General features: G+C 40.2%; 1 protein-coding gene across 5 annotated transcripts in view; it reads left to right on the forward strand.

Annotated features, from left to right (window-relative positions):
• The window catches only part of kmt5c (lysine methyltransferase 5C), an 88,417-nt gene that overhangs the window by 61,492 nt on the left and 5,519 nt on the right, over window positions 1–21,406 (forward strand). Inside the window, exon 9 of one of the 5 annotated variants that reach the window (XM_039774941.1) lies at window positions 14,211–14,971. The exons of 1 other annotated variant lie outside the window; for it this stretch is intronic. In XM_039774941.1, the coding sequence (XP_039630875.1) occupies window positions 14,211–14,250 (40 nt within the window). In that variant the 3' untranslated portion in view covers window positions 14,251–14,971. 3 more of the 5 variants (XM_039774939.1, XM_039774938.1, XM_039774940.1) reach the window with 3 other exon arrangements.

The raw sequence follows: 21,406 nt of genomic DNA on the forward strand, positions 1-21,406 counted from the left end.
TATGTATATGAAAAAAAATAAGAAAAAGCATTATAAATCCTATGGGTCATCATGGAATAAACAGCATATTTTAAGTTTTACACTGGTTCAGACATTTAATTAATTATGATAGATCTTGCACGATGACACGTGTATTCCTGCACAGTAAAATATAGATTAGTTTCATCATTTTAGCACATTTTCTTAAAATACTTATGTTGTCAAGTCAAGTGATCAGTTTGTTTGTGCAGTATCACTGAAACAAATGAACTGATTTAAATTATTCTTTTTTTGCAATAGTTGAGGAAATAGTTTATTTTTTTGTATGCACTTATTAGTTTTAAGGGATGATTTAATTATCTATGCAGTTGGTGTCTTATTGGAAAAACTCTGAAGTTGTGCTTTCATTGGATCAAAAATATTTATTTATATAGCACATTTTCATGCAAACAATGTAGCTCAAAGTGCTTTCTTTACAAGATGATAACAAGAACATTACATGAAACAAGATTAGGTGATAATCTATATATATAATTCACTAAGGCAAGACACCCATGGAAAGCACCGCGGAAGGGGCGTGGATTCACTAAGCCGCCGACAAGTAAGATACCTATGGCGCACGCAGGAACGAGCCACGCCCACCAACTCCAAGACCATTGGATACCACGACAACTCACAGAGCCACGCCCACCAACTCGGACACGACGACACAGAAAAAACGGTGTCATTTATATTCGTCTGTCGTAGAGGCCACATGCTACTCCGAGCCACGTTGACTGTTCATAGAGGCGTGTTTCTCGTGGAGGTGAATCGCCATATGCAGCGTGTAAAAAGGTTTGCGAGGGGTATCCCATGGGATCCTTAAAACTTTCCTTTACAACTGAGGTTAAACACAATTAAGTGAGCAGTCTTAAAAAAAACAAGTTTTTGGTTACGACACATGACCGCGTGCACCATAGCAAACTGTTTTACACGCTACATACAGCAATTTGCATCCGCGACAAACATGCGTCGTCTTAGATGCTCCTGCACTTTGTACACACCCACCTCGCTACTACCGTGGTCCGGTGTCTTGGTGGATTATATATAGAAAGGCAGCCAAAACCGCACAGAGCAATGAAAAGTCTATGTGAGTCACAGGTGCATCTGGACTGTGCAAAGACGACAACGACTCGAGTGACGAGTTGGAGGTGGCACATGAGAAGGCAGTGCATACTGAACGAGAAATCAGCACACTAGCATGATGGAGGGAGTGGAATGGACGTCCTTCTCCTCTCCTGCCATTCCACCCTCCGCGAGCGCCACACGGACGATTGTATGTTGGTTCGTTCTGTGCATTGTTACAATGTTGCTTTTCTTGCTAATTTATTACATTACCGATTTTTCAAATGTTAATTTTCTCCCTGTGCTTAAAAATCATTAAAAAACCGGTCTGATTATGCGGCGTATGGTACGCCGCAGGTTGGTTAGTATTAAAGAATAAGCAACAAAGAAAAAGGTAAGGTTTAATGGCTGGGAGGACAGAAAAACAAACAAAAAAAAACTCCCTGACGAATATAATTCTGTGTACAGATAGTCTATGTGCTTTTGAACAATTAATGTGCTTTTTGCTGTTGTATGCATGCTGATAATTTGTCTAACCTTGGCTCATACTTTGTAAGCTTGAGAGCAACACATGCAGCACTCAGGTCATCTGTTAGTCTGTTTCTGGTGTCAGATTTGATTTAATTCAAAGCTGAAAACAGCTGTGCACAAGCATAAGATGTTCCAAACAAAGTAAGGAAAGCAATCTCAAGTGCCTTCATTGACTTAAGATTATTTGGCAGAGAATTCCACACTTTAAGGATTTGTCATCCCTTCGATCCTCTCAAGTGTTTCACGCAGGTCTTCCCTATTAAGCTCCGCCCCCAAAGCTTCCATTGTATATTACGGGGTCGTGGATCAGGTGTGGCAATTAGCATTTCCCGGCAATAATTACAGATGCGGACGACTCCTCACCTGTGCGCTTAAGCGAGGACTGCCCGCATCACAAAGCTCCCGGAAACCGCTCCGCCACTCTACCATAACCCTTTAAGCCGCGAGTGCGGCAATTATCTGTTAAAACTGGCCTTTCAAATTTTGAGCTGTGGACCCGCTATACCACATCCCCTCCAACCCCACCACGGGAATCACAGACTGAAAAGGCTGCAGTCCGTGCCGCACCCTCAAGCAGCATGTGTGCCGCCCGCCTTACCCCAGACAGGAGAGGAAGGAAGCGTTCCCATTGGGCTGCTGGGCAGAGGGGCGGGTGATGTGAGAAAAGTCCTCCGGCGCGTGTGAAGAGGGGGAGCGGTGAGGGGAGCAGCCCGGCCCCGCATTCCTCTGGCTTTATAGTAACGAACTCTGGGCTCGGGCGACGGCACGCGTGCCCACTGAGAGGGCTCTGAGTGCCCCCTTTGGCACGCGTGCCATAGGTTCGCCACCACTGTCTTAGGTGATTTAAGAGTGTGGTCTATGGTGTTAAAAGCTGCACTCTGAGAACAAGAACAGATATACATCCTCTGTCTGCATTAACCCGCACATCATTTACCACTTTAACCAGTGCAGTTTCTGTATTGTGATTTGTACTAAAACCTGACTGAAACTTGTCAAGAATAGAATGTTGAACCAAGTAATCATTTGGCTGATTAATTACTGCCTTTAATAGAATTTTACATATTAAAAGCAGGTTAAGAATTGCTCTAAAGTTGTCCAAAACAAAGAGTCGAGATTATTTTTCTTGAGCAACAAGAACAAGTTTAACAACTGCAGTCTTAAGACATTCAAGAAAGACCCCCCTCTATCTAATGAGTTAACTAGGTCAAGTATACTATCAATTAGCACAGGACAGTCTGTTAGCCGGCGAAAGCACTGTGAAGAAGCTGTCTGTTGCTACGGTCCTACCTTTGTCCAGTCTGATAGCGGTCATGGGACATTGTATCTTTGATTACCCGGTACAACAAATAGTTCTGTGCAGGCATCAGCCACAGCTCTGCTCTTGTGAAAAGAATAGTGATAAATAACATCAACTCAGAAAGGGAGAGGCAAGTTTGTTGTACCACATAAATGTCACTGAGAGAATAAAACTGAATATTATTTAAAACAAGCGCTAACTTTTATAAGTAGCCAAAATTTGCACCAGGTGTTACAGACTGAAATCAAATGTGTTTTTATTGTAGAAATAGTAAAAATAATAGCAGCTCACTACTCAAAATGCTGAACACCCAGACTCGAACCGGGGACCTTCGGGTTATAAGGCAGCAATTCTTACCTCTTCAACCATTCAAGAATACGTGTAAATTCTCTGTCGATTGACATTTGAGCTTGAGTTTTTAATTCATTGACAGCCCCATGTAAATCGAATGCCTTTTTTTTTTTTTTTTTTCCTTTTGGTTATATTCTTGAATAAAACCACGCATGTTTATTTGATATTTGGACCAAAGTCTTCACACATTATACACTTCACGTCATTATTAGTATAACATGGAAAAAGTTTCTGCTTTACGTATGTGTTCAGCATTTCTTGCATTTCTCGCATTTCCTTTCATCCTACACATACCCAGATCTATGTCAACACAGAACACACATGAAATGCATGCATTCCAAATAACAATATACTGTATTATTTACCCTATACAGCTCCAGATCTAACATGCAGATAAGGAGTCTTGGCTTGAGCTGGGAGAACTTTTTGCCCAAGCTGAGCTCCATCAAGGCTTGGGAGCAATGCATTTACAAAACAAAATACTCTGATGAAGAGGTGTGAAGGGATTTAACACTAGAATTACCAGAGCCTACGAAAAAACTCGTAATTCCGTCCCACCTTAAATTGCTTCTTAAATCCCTTCACACCTCTCCGCCAGCGTCCTTTGTCTTCTAAATGTACTGATTAAGAGAAGCTAGGAGTAGCCGGCTATTCCATCCCCCCCACCAATTTAGAATGTGCACGAACTTCTCTCAGCTCATGCCTTGATTATCTGGGAGTGAAGTGGAGTTTTAGAGTGGAAATAATAGATCGTTATTTGGAACACACGCATTTCATGTCTGTTCCGTTTCTACAGTAATCAACACAATGTGTCAACACATTGTTAAAACAGAAACGTTTTTTATATTCTAGTAGTAGATGACAAAATGTAGGCATAAACTATATAATGTATGAAGCCTGAAGTCCAAATAGCAAAGAAACATTTTCATAAAAGGTTCAAATATAACACAACAATTGCGCTTTTATTCAAAAATATAACTGAAAAAAACAAAAAGCCGCCTTAACATGCGACATTGACAGCAGGTTATTATAACTTCCTCGTGGTGTAATAGAATCAGTTCTCACCTTGGAATCAAAAGGTCGCGAGTTCGATTCTGCACTACTCCGTTTTGAGAAGTAAACTGCTCTTAGTCTTACTATTTTAGAATAAAAGCATACATTTGATTTTAGTCTGTAACAGCCGGTGCAATTTATGATCCTTGTGAAGGTTTTTTTTTTTTTTTTTATTCACTTTTCATTCTCTCAGTCGCGTTCAGAATCAATCCATACAACCCCATCTGACACGACTGTTTCCACAGCTGCCTTCTTCGTATCTCACCGTCACTTGATTTTCTTTTTATTCAGTTTTATTGAGTGTCCCTGCCAGTCCCCGCATGTTGCTGTATGCGGTTTCTTTTGTACTACAGGACATGCAGAGGAAAGAATGGTAAAGAGCAGTAACTTTGGCGCTATATGCAATAATCAGACACTCCCCATCTGCCCGTGTCGTTCAAACACAGGAACATATATTGGGGTAAAAGTATAACAAAAGTGCACTTTTATTCAAGTGCACTTTTTCTATCGCCTTTTCCTGTAAGAAGCAATGTACACACATCTCTCTATGCTGTGGTTTCTATTACACACCTGAAAGAAAGAGACAATATATGTGAAAATATCATCGCACTAATGCAATATTATTTGAAAACGAACAGCGTCAGATCGGGTGTGAATTTGTGCAGGAAGTGGAAATTCTCTGATGCGGGACCTTCCCCCAGAGAAGAAAGTACAGTGTCAGGTGCTCATTCAGTGTAATAGGAACCATAGCACAGAGAGTTGTGTACACTGCAACAAGTACACGTGTCGTAAATGTAAGAAGGATGGTCCTTGGGTGTGTGGGAACTGTTAATATTTGAATGTGATGATTTTATATAGCACGGAATGAAAATCTGCACTTCTTAACATTGCACCATGCAAGCTGTCGTATCAATCGCCTACTGTAACTTGCTTTCTTTTTTCTTCGGTTATACAGGTAGTCTTGAATAAAAGTGCACTTGTTTTGTTTGCGAAATGAAGTGTCTGCGTGCACTTTTCGTGGCATTACACGTGTATTTTTTGAGCATGCCCGTTTGAGCATGTATAAAAAGTATTGAAAAGTATAACAAAACGGGCAGATGGGGAATGTCTGATGATTGCATATAGTGCCGAAGTTACTGCTCTTTACCATTCTCTCCTCTGCATGTCCTGGAGTACAAAAAAAAACAGCATACAGCAACATGCGGGGACTGGCAGGAACACTCAATAAAACTGAATAAAAAAAAAATCAAGTGACGGTGAGATACGAAGAAGGCAGCTTCGCCAGCGTTTTTGTGTCAGAACCCGGTCTTGGGGTTGCGTTAGTATGCATCGTGGTACAACGCAGAGCTATAGCGCGTCTGTATTCTGTTTCTTTTGTACTCCAGGGCATGCAGAGGAGAGAATGGTAAAGAGCAGTAACTTCAGCGCTATATGCAATCATCAGACACTCCCCATCTGCCCGTTGTTTTGTTATACTTTTCAATACTTTTTATACTGCTCAAACGGGCATGCTCAAAAAATACACGTGTAATGCCACGAAAAGTGCACACAGACACTTCATTTCGCAAACAAAACAAGTGCACTTTTATTCAAAACTACCTGTATAACCGAAGAAAAAAAAAGCAAGTTACAGTAGGCGATTGATACGACAGCTTGCATGGTGCAATGCTAAGAAGTGCTGATTTTCATTCCGTGCTATATAAAATCATCACATTCAAATATTAACAGTTCCCACACACCCAAGGACCGTCCTTCTTACATTTACGACACGTGTACTTGTTGCAGTGTAAACAACTCTCTGTGCTATGGTTCCTATTACACTGAATGAGCACCTGACACTGTACTTTCTTCTCTGGGGGAAGGTCCCGTATCAGAGAATTTCCACTTCCTGCACAAATTCACACCCGATCTGACGCTGTTCGTTTTCAAATAATATTGCATTAGTGCGATGATATTTTCACATATATTGTCTCTTTCTTTCAGGTGTGTAATAGAAACCACAGCATAGAGAGATGTGTGTACATTGCTTCTTACAGGAAAAGGTGATGGAAAAAGTGCACTTGAATAAAAGTGCACTTTTATTATACTTTTACCCCAATATATGTTCCTGTGTTTGAACGACACGGGCAGATGGGGAGTGTCTGATTATTGCATATAGCGCCGAAGTTACTGCTCTTTACCATTCTTTCCTCTGCATGTCCTGTAGTACAAAAGAAACAGCATACAGCAACATGCGGGGACTGGCAGGAACACTCAATAAAACTGAATAAAAAGAAAATCAAGTGACGGTGAGATACGAAGAAGGCAGCTGTGAAAACAGCCATGTCAGATGGGGTTGTATGGATTGATTCTGAACGCGACTGAGAGAATGAAAAGTGAATTAAAAAAAAAAAAAAAACCTTCACAAGGATCATAAATTGCACCGGCTGTTAACACACTGAAATCAAATGTATGCTTTTATTCTAAAATAGTAAGACTAAGAGCACTTTACTTCTCAAAACGGAGTAGTGCAGAATCGAACTCGCGACCTTTTGATTCCAAGGTGAGAACTGATTCTATTACACCACGGAGGAAGTTATAATAACCTGCTGTCAATGTCGCATGTTAAGGCGGCTTTTTGTTTTTTTCAGTTATATTTTTGAATAAAAGCGCAATTGTTGTGTTATATTTGAACCTTTTATGAAAATGTTTCTTTGCTATTTGGACTTCAGGCTTCATACATTATATAGTTTATGCCTACATTTTGTCATCTACTACTAGAATATAAAAAAAAGTTTCTGTTTTAACAATGTGTTGACACATTGTGTTGATTACTGTAGAAACGGAACAGACATGAAATGCGTGTGTTCCAAATAACGATCTATTATTTCCACTCCAAAACTCCACTTCACTCCCAGATACTCAATCAAGGCATGGGCATGGAGAAGTTCGTGCACGTTCTAAATTGGTGGGGGGATGGAATAGCCGGCTGCTCCTAGCTTCTCTTTATCAGCACATTTAGAAGACAAAGGACGCTGGCGGAGAGGTGTGAAGGGATTTAAGAAGCAATTTAAGGTGGGACGGAATTACAAGTTTTTTCGTAGGCTCTGGTAATTCTAGTGTTAAGGTGGGCTGGGAGTATGGTTTCAAGCCAACAAATAGCACCACAAACGCAGTGTTTGCTCTGAGGGCGTTGATGAAGAAGTTTTAAAAAGGCCAGTAGGAGTTGCATTGCGTTTTTGTGGACCTGGAGAAAGCATATGACAGGGTGCTTCGATAGGAGTTTTGGTATTGTATGAGGAAGTCGGGAATGTCAGAGAAGTATGTAAGAGTGTGCAGGATATGTATGAGAGAAGTCTGACAGTGGATGAGGACTGCGGTATGAGTGATGGATACATTCAACATGGTGATATGATTATATCAGGGATTGGCTCTGAACCCTTTTTCATTTGCAATGTTGATGGACAGTTGACAAATGAGATTAGACAGGAGTCCCCATGGTCTGTGATGTTTTCTGATGACATTGTGATCTGTGGCAAGAGTAAGGAGCAGGTTGAGCAGACCCTGGAGAGGTGGAGATACGCTCTAGAGAGGAGAGGAATGAAGGTCAGTAGGAAAAAGACAGCATACATGTTTGTAAATAAGTGGGAGGTCAGTGGAATGGTAAGGATGCAGGAAGTAGAGTTGGCAAAGGTGGATGAGTTTAAGTACTTGGGATCAACAGTACAGAGTAACGGGGATTGTGGAAGAGAGATGAAAAAGAGAGTGATGGCAGGGTGGAATGGGTGGAGAAGAGTGTCAGGAGTGATTTGTGACAGACGGATATCAGCAAGGGAGAAAGGGAAGTTCTACAGGACAGTAGTAAGACTAGCTATGTTATATGGGTTGGAGATGGCACTGACCAGAAAGCTGGAGACAGAGCCGGAGGTGGTAGCGTTAAAGATGCTAATATTTGCATTGGGTGTGATGAGGATGGACAGGATTAGAAATGAGTATATTAGGGGGTCAGCTCTGGTTGGGAGACTGAGAGAGGCGAGATTGCATTGGTTTGGGCATGTGCAAATGAGAAATGCTGGGTATATCGGGAAAGGATGTTAAGGATAATGCTGCCAGACAAGAGGAATAGAGGAAGACCTAAGAGAATGCTTATGGATGTATTGAGATTGGACATGAAGGTAATGGGTGTAACAGAGTAAGATGCAGAGGACAGGAAGATATGGAAAAAGATGATCCACTGTGGCAACCCCTAATGGGAGCTGCCGAAAGAAGGAGGTCATTTGAATTAGTGCTGTTTGTGTGGATTTTTTATTTAATCTATAATCTGTTGTTAAAGTTCTAATACAATGCACATCTATAGGTGAAATGCTAATTAAATTATTTGCATTCATACCGCTTTGTCCAAGATTTTTAGGTAGACTACGGTTAGTTAATATGTGCAAATACAGTACACATCTGAAGGTCAACTCACAACAGAACTAAGACATCCTAGTAAGGCATTATAGAAAACATTAAGACTATTTGTCAGGAAAGACAGGTTACTTTCAAGATGTTTTCCATCTCGCCTGAAGAAACATGGTCTCTCCTAGAAAAGATCCCAATTGTTTACGAAGCTGATGTTTAGTCTCTTGCAAAAGCCTCTCAACCAGTTTTTAATGGCCAGCAGACAACTATAGGATTCATTCGACCTTCTAGCCAGAGGCAGGGGACCCAAAATGATGATTCTCACAGCTGGGATACTGTCCTTCATGGCTTGAATTAGTGCTGCAAAGTCCGCCTTTAGAACCTTCAACTATCAATATTGAATGTCATTTACGGCTGCATGATGGTCCCAGCTGCCCTGGCCTTATGCTTCCCAAAGACTGTTGGTGCTTTTCTTGTAATATCTCGTACATGTGCACCGGGAAAACAAGAAATAAAAGATTTCTGTTTAGGACAATAAATATTGAGTTTTGCCTACATTTGAATACCCAATTACAAATATATCACAAAAGACTGTTGGCAAGTGGCAGTGAGGGTTGAAACAGTTCTAGATGGCGATGCTTGCCTGAGCCAAAGGAGGTGATCTAGCTACTTCTATTGCTGAAACAGCCATTGTTTCACAGGGTTCAAACTCATTCGGTCCAACAAGTAAATGGCATGGCACAGGTTTCACGTTGTCGAATCAAGACACGTTGTGACGATCTCCGCAGCAGAGGTCGTCTCTTTTATTAGACGAGCCTCCAGTTCCCTGAGGTTCGTCTGTCTGGCTACAGGTTACTGAACCTGAATTTCAAGGGTCCAGAGTTCTTTGACAATGTGCTGCATCTCACATTCGCCCATTTTCTTCTTCTGCTTCCACTTCGTGTCCTAGGAGAGAAGGGGAGAGGACCCTGGACACAAACCCTAGTTATCTTACTGCAAGGCAGCAGCGCTGCCACAAAGGGATAAGTGTAAGTAGTTACAATTATATCTGTATTAAACAAGGTACTGTACTGTACTGTATTGTGAAGCTGCTTGTGGCCTGCGGACAGTTTGGTCAAGATTCACCCCGAAGTTGTGAGAGACTTGCAAGGCCTACGCATCTTTACACGTCTCTGTATATACAGTAGGGGACTGGTCTATGACTGCCGTGATTAATCAATGTAAATTGACTGATCAACTAAAAAAAAAAAAATTAAAGTGTATTTTCTTAAAGGACTAATTGTTCCTTCTGAACCCCACCATGCACACCCCCATATTGTGCGCCAGCATGTTTTGCTCTGTAATGTTTGAGTAAGCTAATCATGGCAGCAGCTGCACCTGATTCAGTGGAAGAAGGTTTCTCCAAATATTGAGCAAAGTCCAAATCCTCCTCTGTTTGGGAGTATTTCACCCGAAAATAGTTGATTGTTTATTGCATAAAAAGCAGCTGGTGTTCCACAGCAGCACCAGTTCAATGCAAGAATATCTAATAAGGAAGAATGCTGGAAGTATAGCACAGGACAATACAATAATTCTGTAAGTAACATATTTGCACTTGCTTAGCCGTTCGACAATAGTTTTTTAAGTGCTGTGAGGCTGGTTAACTTGAGAAATTCATACTACTGTAGCAGTGATTAGCGTTGGTTACAGCCATGGTATTTCTATGGATAACAGATAAATAAATGGTCTATTAAACGCATTTGCCACCATTATTACTCGCAAGTGCTCTGAAAAAAAGTAATGTTACAGTACAATAATGCACTTGCTAGGTATATTTCAGTCAGTGTTACATTCTTCAGTCTTTTCCAGATATTTATTTAAAGGACTGCTATTTGTAACTCTTTAACTGTTGTCTCGTGAAACCAAAAGAAAACTACCTATTGGCAGTCAAAATTGAGTTATCAATAACATCCTATGCAAACAAGGACAGTGTTAAGTATTTTTTGGTATTCTGTTCAGTCATGGCTCAGGCTGACTCATGATGTGGTTTTTTTTTTTTTTTTAATGTAGCGCAGTTGACATAGTTGATCGAAACTAAAAGAGACTTTCCAGCATAGTGGCACACAGCACCCTGCCCACAGTGGAGTCACTGCTGGGAAGCTGGCTGTTTAGAGAAGAAACACAATTGTTACTGTAGTTTAGATTGCTAAATGCACAGACTGTACAGTTCAGCAAAATCCCATTTTTAAGATTATAAAGGTATGAAAGTAAGCACATCTGAAATGAATTAGTTCTAGGCCCTTTCCACATTCTCTCATGTGTTGATGCAGACAGGCTGATGACTAATAAAGCGCAGCATGTGAGTTATGCTGAATGCCACTTATGAATCATTCTGCAGTTTTATGGTTGTCTTCCACTTCTTCACTTCCTATGTCTAAGACAAAGTATTTTTTGGCATAAGAACTGTTCTGAGTGAATTCATAAATCTCTTGCATAGGATCTTTGAAAGATTGTTAATGCACATGTTAAACTTACAAGGAAACCTACTGATTAAGATATATAGTAGGTTGCTTTTGAAAAAGGGAAAAATAGCTGACAAACACCCAAAATTAAAAAAAAAAAACCCTAAAGTTTTAATATTTCATATGTGACAAATTGTCAAAAAGAAAAATCAGATGTCCAGAACAGCTCTGCAAAGAAACAACAAAAACACTTTGCTCTGAAACAATTGGCCAAAATAATAGCGATATGTTTAAATGTGAGGATGGCAATAACAAGCGTTTGGAATAATTTAAAAAAAAAAAAAAAATCCAATTGTGCATTCCATATTCAGAACACAGCACAACGCTATAGCAAATGAGTCTTAGAATGGATTTATATAAACAAATATTTGTGATCATTTAATTAAATTATATTCAAGCTAGAAAAAAAAATACGGTTTTTGAGACATTATGTACTGTTCTAAATACAGGTGAAATTCAGTTACAATGAACTTCTAGGGACCTAAAAAAAATTTTGTTGTAATGAGATTCTGTATTTGTAGCTATAGTGCTTTCTTTAACTTGTGTCCAGGCGTCTGTAATCTTTGCAATAGCTTCTTTCAATTTTAATCTTCTCCTGTCTACAAGTTATGCTGACGAGAATTTTTCTCAGTATTTCCTTGCGCTAATTCACTTTCAGGGTGCGAATGATGCCCAAATCCAATGGCTGAAGCACTGCTGTGCAATTGGGTGGGAGGAATTTAATGCAAACATTATATAAATGTGGAAGCGTGTTGTGGGCAGCACAGTCATCAATCAGAAGCCAAATCATCCTTTTCTTCTTCTTTTTGTGAGGTTTCTGAACTTTTTTGGGATCCCCCCCACCCAATGGGAATGTCACCCTGAAGTGTGCCCAGAAGCGTGATTGCCATGTCTGTTTAAGATTGTTTGTCCGTTGCCGGGGCAGGGCAACATCAGGCTCACATCGGCGCAATAAGGTGACACAGAAGTGAATCCTAAAAGATTGGGATTGCGCTGCAAGTCCCTGTCTTACACCCCTAAACACGAGGCTGAGTCTCAGTTCTTTAACAAAACCAGCTTTATTCAGCTTGAAGCAGGAACAACACGGTTATTTATAGCAGAGGGATCTGCCACTCTACTATAAACAGACACAGCAGTCAGACAGAGTCATGGCCAGGTTAATGGCCAAGAAATCGTGTTCCCTGCATTTACAATGTCCCTTGCATCACCCATCGAGTTTTCTTTGGCAGAGAGACACAGCAGTGCTGTGAGCCTACTGTTGCCAGAACAACATATAAATAGTCTTCCACAGACATGGTGATCGCACTTTGGAACGCTCTTCTGCGTGTTGTCCAGTTGTGGGTGGTCCCAAGAGAGTTTAGAAACCTCACATTTTCTTGAACGAGTGCCGCATTAATAGGAATGTTTCTTAAACGAGCATCACTGAACTACATTGAAACTGCTTTTTTCAATGTCTTCAAATGCAGCAGTTTGCATACATTTGCAACCCGAGATTTTTCTTTTTTATTTTGCTTGGTCTTTCAAGAAAGTTGACAGTGTCGATGAAGAAATTCCGAATACACTGGCCACGTCTTTTTTCTTTATGCTGCAATTGAGAGCGGCAAAAGTTTTTTTTTTTTTTCTAATATGAACTGTTATCGTTTATTGTTTCTATAGGAGGGTGACAATGAGTTAAATTCCAATGGATGTTTTTCAAATGTTGTCGCGCTAAAGGAAAAGGTATCACTGAAAACCACCGAAAACAAAAACAGTGTTTCTGTTTGGGGATCGTTGTGCACAACTGAGCTGCGACCACAGAAAAAACTGCTCAATGAATGATTCATTCAGGCATTTCAAGGTCTTTTGGGCACTTCGTTGTAATGAAAGTATCTTCTGAATGTACTTCGTAGTAACAACATTTCTATAGACTCGTGTCATATGGGGAAACTTTTGGGACCATAAAAATACTTGGTTTGTAATGAAAATTTCGTTGTAAAGATATTTGTAACAGAATTTTACCTGTATACATATCACAAATGTATCTTCCATCTCTTAGTGATAAAACTGAGCTGCTTGGATGGCTTCCTCCTAAGAATTCTTATTCCTATTCTTGCACACCACTGGCTGAAGCACCTCTGACAGACGTTGTGCTCAACATGCTAATTAAAGACATGAGGCCTCTGGCAGTGGTGGATAATGTTGGATTCTGGGCTATGGTTAAAACTTTCCAACCTGTTTGTGTTCTCCCCAAATGCACCTGCTTAGTTAGCATGATCAAAACGAAATATGAGGACACATTCCAGCAACTCAAACTTGCTCTTACTTCTTCCAGCAGCAGTGTTAGTCTAACAACGGATGCATGGACAAGTATCACTACAGAGGCATATCTGGGCATTACCTGCCCTTTCATTAAGGACAACTGGGACCTTTGCTGCTACAGTTTGATGACTATGCCTCTTGAAAAACTACATACTGCTGAACATCGCAAACTGGATTGAAAGGGCAGCTAAAAATTTGTACAAACAAAATAATGGCTGTGGTTCACGATAATGCTGCTAATATGGTGTGCTTAGGGTTTTGGAAGGGGGGCATGGGATATCTTCTATATGCTGTGCTGACCACACTTTACAAGTTGTAGTAAATTAGGCCTTGAAGAATCCTCACGTCACAAAAACAGTTGGAGCTGCTAGATGCTTGGTAGAGCATTTCAAGAAGAGTGAGCTCTCCAAGCAAAAGCCACCCCCTGGACAAAAATTATTTCATGGTGTTAGTTTTAGATGGAACAGCTAATGTTACATGATCATTCACTTGTTGTAGCAGAGGTGGCCAGCCAGCTACAGCAGCTCTTTCAGACCCAGAAGTGACACAAAGGAAAACATTTCCCACATATTAAAGGTGAGCTGTGGAGCCTGCTTGAGGAACTAGAACAAGCTCTTAAACCATCGGAGTGTGCCACTGTATATTTGAGTGGTGAATCATATGTGGCAATCTCTGCTGTACCTTCACTAATCAAAGGTCTTCTCCATTCCTCACAGAATTGAACCTTTGACACCACTCCTGTGTATGCATTCCTAATGCGGGTTTCACAAGAAATTATCAAAAGATGGGAGCTGGTGATGAGCTGTAGAGGAGATACAGCAAACGTAATTGCTGGTGCCGTTGACCCCAGATTTCATAAGCTCATATTCTGTCTCCAGAAGTAGGATTAAAATTGCAGTTGAAAGTGCAAGCAAGCCCTTGCACTGGAAGCTAAGAAGGGAATGAAGGAGGAGGAAAATCAGCAACAGTCCACCAATGAGATTAAAAACTCAGCTCATGCTAAGGATGAGAAGAGGCAAGTGTCTTTACTGGACTCACTACTAAGGTTTGACTCCGACACACATGACAGTGCAGAAGATGCACAAGAAAGTATACACAGCCAAATAAAGTTTCCCACATTGCCTATTCTGGCAAAATCACATTTGTGTGTACCTGCAACAACATCTGCTTCAGAATGCCTGCTTTTGGCCACTGGAAAAACAGCCACAAAGAAGAGAACCAGTCTTAGCTCTGAGCTTGTGGACATGTTAATGTTCCTCCATTGTAACACTGAGCTGTAAAATGACCTAAAAGCCTTATTTGTTGATCTTGTTTCAAGTTGGACTGCTGACATGAAGTTATGTTAAGTCCATTATTAATCAAAAATACTTTTGACTTAAATATTTTATTGTTAACAGTGCTTTGTTTGTCATCTTGTTGAAATTATTTTAGTTTTGTTTTTTTCATATTCTGATGTTTTCAAATTCCATATATGAAATAATTCAATAAATAATCACAGACAGCATTTATGTCTACTTGAATTATTTTGACAAAATTAGTATAGATTAATCAATTAATCAATAAAATAGTCAACCAATTAATCAGTTACAAAATAATCATTTGTGGCAGTCCTAGATTGGTCATACTGGCAATTCTTTGCCACCATGATTGAAGAGAGTGGTTTAGCGGAATTGGCTAACAACAGAAAAAAAGGCCAGAATAGACTTTTAGAAAGTTGTCAGAGAGGAGGCGAAACTTGCATGCGCAAGACTGAGTAATATTTATAGCGTTTTTCCTGCTAGTATGAAGCACATCATGTGATGCACGTCAATTCGGCTTGGGCAGGGACCCCCACGATAATGTCAAACTGTAAAAACTGTGACACTAGAGGTCAGCATCTTTTCTTCTGCCCATCTATGGTAAAAAAAAGAGAGTACTGTACTGATAAACCTCTGATTTAAAAATTACTGAACGTCTTAAGAGGTGGTGAGCTGTTTCTTGGTCTATATTATTTTTGGAGTTGCCTTCCTAGACTAAATATTATTGTTGGAGGAAGAATACAGTTTATTGTTTCTCCTTCGCTGCATAGATTAAACTGCATATGTAAATTATATTATATGTAAATTGTTACTTTTTCCTTCATTCATGCAGTTTTTTGATCAGTGTCATTTCTGTTGGGCTGTTTTTGATTTGATTGCATGACACTGTGTAGGAGTAACAACGCATAGGGCATCACAGGTGGTGATATTTTGTTTTTTGAATGTACTTTGATGAGCATACAGTAAATGTATCATTGGGTAACATTTTAAAGTTAAACTTTTTTTGCTTAGATTTCATTGAATTTGTGACTATTTTAGGGCCAGTCAGTTTGTTTTAGGGTCCTAAATTAAAATTTTATGTTTATTTGGCTGTCTTGAGTATAATAATTATACTGTCACCATCACCATAAACTACCTCTTAGTTTTTGTAATTTTGTTTTTCACCATACCTTGTGCATAATGTGCCTGTTTGTGTGCATAGTTGCTATTACATACATTCAAATCATAACGTTAGACAGGAAAATTGATTTTTGCACATGTGCAAGTGCTCTTGAATGTGATGAAGACCATGGAGCAGCTGCTGCTGCTTCATCACCTGAGGCCACAGGTTCGCCACGCCCTCGACCGTCTGCAGTTCGCATACCAGGAAAAGGTGGGAGCGCAGGATGCCATCATCTACATGCTACACTGATCCCTCTCCCACTTGGACAGAGGCAGTGGTACTGTAAGAATTATGTTTCTGGACTACTCTAGCGCCTTCAACACTATCCAACCTCTGCTCCTTAGGGACAAGCTGACAGAGATGGGAGTAGATTCATACCTGGTGGCATGGATCATGGACTGTCTTACAGACAGACCTCAGTATGTGTGTCTCGGGAACTGCAGGTCTGACATTGTGGTCAGCAACACAGGAGCGCCACAGGGGACTGTACTTTCTCCGGTCCTGTTCAGCCTATATACATTGAACTTCCAATACAACTCAGAGTCCTGCCACGTGCAAAAGTTCGCTGACGACACTGCTATCGTGGGCTGCATCAGGAGTGGGCAGGAGGAGGAGTATAGGAACCTAATCAAGGACGTTGTAAAATGGTGCCACTTAAATCACATACACCTGAACACCAGCAAAACCAAGGAGCTGGTGGTGGGTTTTAGGAAACCCAGGCCCCTCCTGGACCCCGTGATTATCAGAGGTGACTGAGTGCAGAGGGTACAGAGCTATAAATACCTGGAAGTGCAGCTGGCTGATAAATTGGACTGGACTGCCAATACTGATGCTCTGTGCAAGAGAGGACAGAATTAACTATTCTTCCTTAGAAGACCGGCTTCCTTGAACATCTGCAATAAGATGCTGCAGATGTTCTATCAGACGGTTGTGGCGAGTCGCCTCTTCTACGCGGTGGTGTGCTGGGGAGGCAGCATAAAGGCGAGCGAAATGAGAGAGAGAGACGCGCTGGGCGAGCAAGATGAGAGAGAAAGAGACGCGTTGGGCGAGCGAAGATGAGAGAGAGAGACACGCAGGGGGAGCGAAATAAGGAGAGAGAGAGAGAAGAACCATCAGCTCAGTTGTGATCACATAACGCTCAGCAGACAAAGTGTATCCATACTACTCGTATTGCAAGACATCGCTTGTTTATCAAGTCAAAATTTATTAAAAATTTTTGCTCGTCTTGCAAAACACTCGTAAACCAAGTTACTCGTAAACCGAGGTTCCACTGTATGAATAAAGCTTCAATTGATGATCTGTTTTTCTGCGTTAACCTCATATTTTTTCATACTTCCCAAATTAAAGGGGTGCGAAATCGGCCTCGTCTGTCACAGGGGGTGCGAGGGTAAAATGAATCGGGAAGCGCTGCTCTAGACCAGTGTGTGAACAGCCCCTCTGCTCACACCTCCTCCGTCAGGAGCAGAGAATGTCCGAGAGAGAGAAAAGCAAACAATCAAAAATCAATAGGTGCTGTTAGAGCTTTTAAGTATGCGAAGCACAGCACCGGAAGCATATCTTATATCATTGAGGAGTTTTATTTAATACATAATACGTGCTCTGATTGGGTAGCTTCTCAGCCATCCACCAATAGTGTCAATTGTATGAAATGAACTGGGCAAACCAACTGAGGAAGCATGTACCATAAATTAAAAGACCCATTGTCCACAGAAATCCGCGAACCAGCGAAAAATCTGTGATATATATTTATATGTGCTTACATATAAAATCCGCGATGAAGTGAAGCCGCAAAAGTCGAAGCTCGATATAACGAGGGATCACTGTAGTATTTATACGCTTTGTCTGTCGAGTGTCACATGGAGATTGTGGGCAATCGTCTCCCATGCAGATAGCAGTGATCGCATTAGTTCTACTGAAAGTTGTCCTGCACAATAATCCTCCTCTATTTCTTCTGTCTCGTTTCCCTCACACCAGCCATGATTCTTTTCGAAGGTAAAGTGCAAGTTAATTTGTTTTCCGTATTTTTACTTTATATTTTGTATTAATCTCTTTTTATATAAGTGTTTCTGCGTTGTGAAACGTATTATCTGAGTTTCCATTATTTCTTATGGGGAAATTCGCTTTGATATACGAGTGGTTTGGATTACAAGCACATTTCCAGAACGAATTATGCTCGCAAACCAAGGTTCCACTGTATTCCAAATAACAATATATTATTTACCCTATACAACTCCAGGCAAGTCACACACAGGTAAACAGACTTGAGCTGAGAGAACTTTCTGCCCTTTCTGCATTGGTGGGGGGATGGGATAGCATGCTTTGCTGCTTTTGCTGCTCGACACATTTGCAACACAAAATATGCTGACGGAGAGGTTCAAAGGGTTTTAAGGTGGGCCGGGATTACGAGTTTTTTTTGTAGGCTTTGTTAATTCTAGTATTAATTTAACTTCAATAACTAGCAAATGGCACTTACATTTACAAGAAGAAGCACATTAAGGTCATGGAGTGGCCTAGTCAGTCTCCGGACCTTAATCCAATAGAAAACCTATGGAGGGAGCTCAAGCTCAGAGTAGCACAGAGACAGCCTCGAAACCTTAGGGATTTAGAGATGATCTGCAAAGAGGAGTGGACCAACATTCCTCCTAAAATGTGCGCAAACTTGGTCATCAATTACAAGAAACGTTTGACCTCTGTGCTTGCAAACAAGGGTTTTTCCACTAAGTATTAAGTCTTTTTTGTTAGAGGGTTCAAAAACTTATTTCCCTCAATGAAATGCAAATCAATTTCTATCTTTTATTTAAAGTTATTTTTTCGATTTTCCTTTTGATGTGCAATCTGCCACTGTTGAAATAAACCTACCATTGAAATGATACTGTTCTGAGACTTTTCATTTCTTTGTCATTGGACAAACTTACAAAATCAGTGAGGGGTCAAATAATTATTTCCTCCACTGTACATATCTGCCCACTATTTGTTTATGCTAAGGGCAAAAATCAGTTACTTTAACATTACTTAGTAAGAGCCATAACTATTCAATGAACTTAAACAAATTTAGGAAACTTAACTCTAAATCTAAGCCTAAATGTAAACTTAAGCTCAAGTGTAAAAGCACAAACTCAGTTTAAGCAAGCAAAATTTAAGATTAGTCAATTCAACTAATTGTTGTTTCTTGGAGGAGGCAGTTTTTTTACAGGTCTGTCCAGTGCTGGTTTTCTTTATGGATGTGCTGCAAAGTAAGGGTGGCAACATATAAATTCTTGTGAAGAATTGTGGGGTGCTTAGCCTCTTCTGGATAAGCCTGTAATTGACTGAGGTAGATAACCTTTTTCTCTGCTTTATTCAAGTCTTCTAAAGAAAGTTGCTTTATCTCCATTGTTGATTTATATTTCTTCATGTGTTTTGTGATTAGTGTTTTTTTTTGTTTTTCTAGGTTGTGTTCAGATAGGCTGACCATATATTGGAATTCCTTTCTTTCAGATGCAGTAGCGCTTCCTTGAATTTAAGGAACCATGCTACCGCTTTCTTCAGACTTAGCCATTCTGAGAAGTAGTCTATAAGTTCTTTTACTGTTTTAGCTTTCTCTCCTGCACTTTTTATGTTTACTACACAGCCTTTATTTCTGGATCATCATTAATAAGTAAGTCCCGTTCATCATGACTCTTTGGCCATTCATGTTCTGGCTTTAACAGGAAATTTGGGCCTTGAATACATGTTTCTTTTGAGAAAGCTTTCGACCGTCTATCTTCTTTAATTCTTTGTCTGCTGGATTTAGTGCAGATGTTTTTATTGAGAGAGCTGTTAGTGCTCCCCTATCACTGTATCTCTGTTGGTGACAAAGGTTATGTAGCGAGCACTTTCATTTGTAATGTACCTTAATACAGTAGTGTTGTCAGTCAAAAATGTTGACTCTTGCAGGGGAATTTGCAGTTCGTGTTTTAGCATCTTATTTATTTTGACTGCTATCACAGCTGCTGTTAATTCTAACCTTGGTATAGTGACAGGTTTCAGTGGTACCACTCTTGACTTCCCCATTAGAAATAAACAATGTCTCTTATGTTCTTTGTCAGTTAGGAGAAGATAAAAAGCAGTGCCATATCCATCTTCAGAAGTGTCTCCAAAATGATGCATTTGTGCAGACATTATGTGACCAAACCTACCCGGTTTGATGCACCTGCTTACATTGTAATCCACAAGTAGCTGCAAATCATCCATCTATTTTTTTCCATTGCTGGACATACTTAACTTCCACTTGTTCATCCTATCCATATTTCTCTTTACACAATTCCCTTAAAATAAGTTTAGCAGGCAGTATTACTGGTGCTAAAAGTCCAAGTGAGTCATGTACTGAACTGGCCACTGACAGAATACCACGTCTTGCAGCAGGCTTGCAAACTGAAATTGAAGCTGTCCGTTTCTGTTTACCATTGAACGCCTTGAGCTCTCTCAGTTGGTAACAAATCATGCCTTAAGTCTAAGTCCTTTTGTTCAATAGCCCTGTCGTCTTTAGGTATGGACAAAAAGACTATTTGGCTGTTACTCACCCATTTGGTCAGATGAAATCCTTCATTGAAACACAAGATCTTTGGCCAGTTCTGTGGGTTGTTTTTATGTAGCAACTGACTGTTGGAAGTTCAAAAAAGTACATTTTTTAAAGAATCCAATAAAATGGAACATTTTACTAATTTATGTTTATTGACTTTGTTCCTTTCTACAGTGCTGATGTGATCTTGAGTTTTTCTTCCAGGGAGATGCATTTGCTCTTCCAAGCGTTCTGTGCAGAATGTAGCTGTACTGCCAGAGTCCATTAGAGCATATGTTTCTACACATCTTTCACCCGTTTTAGACTTAATAACCACAGCTAAGACACATTCTTTACTGGCCGTGGTAGCAGTGCACGTTTCTAATGGTTCCGCAGAAACGTACAAAGAATAAATATTCGTTATTTCTGACTCGGTGTGCTTTTTTTTTTTTTTTTTTTTAACTGGGCATGGCTTTATTCTCGACACCCATTTCTTTGTTAATGTGCAAAATGACTGGGTATAACTGAAAACACATTTGACATTCCATTTTTTTGTACAGTCTTTATTAAGATGACCTTGTTTAAGGTACTTGCAGCATAAGTCTTTAAATTTCAAAAAGTCAATTCTATTTTCATACTTTAGTTCCTGGAACATACTGCATTCAAAAAGAGCGTGGCTTTCATTGTGAAATAGACAGGGCTTACCGATTGCACAAACGGCTGTCTGTGTCTTTTTGACTGAGGTGTCTGGAATCCCCTTTTCAGCAGCAACAGCAAAGTTTGTAGCAGAACTGCTTTTTCTCAAGCCACATTTCAGGGGAAACTTTCTTTAATCAGTGTTTTCCCTTTCTTTCTTGAAAGTGTGACTTTGATAGATGGCGCCGTATACAGGATGCAAAGCTACTATAGCTTGTTGTTCCAGAAAGTCAACTA

This window comes from Polypterus senegalus, chromosome 13 (assembly GCF_016835505.1).
Source record: "Polypterus senegalus isolate Bchr_013 chromosome 13, ASM1683550v1, whole genome shotgun sequence".
Taxonomy (NCBI): Eukaryota; Metazoa; Chordata; class Cladistia; order Polypteriformes; family Polypteridae; genus Polypterus; species Polypterus senegalus.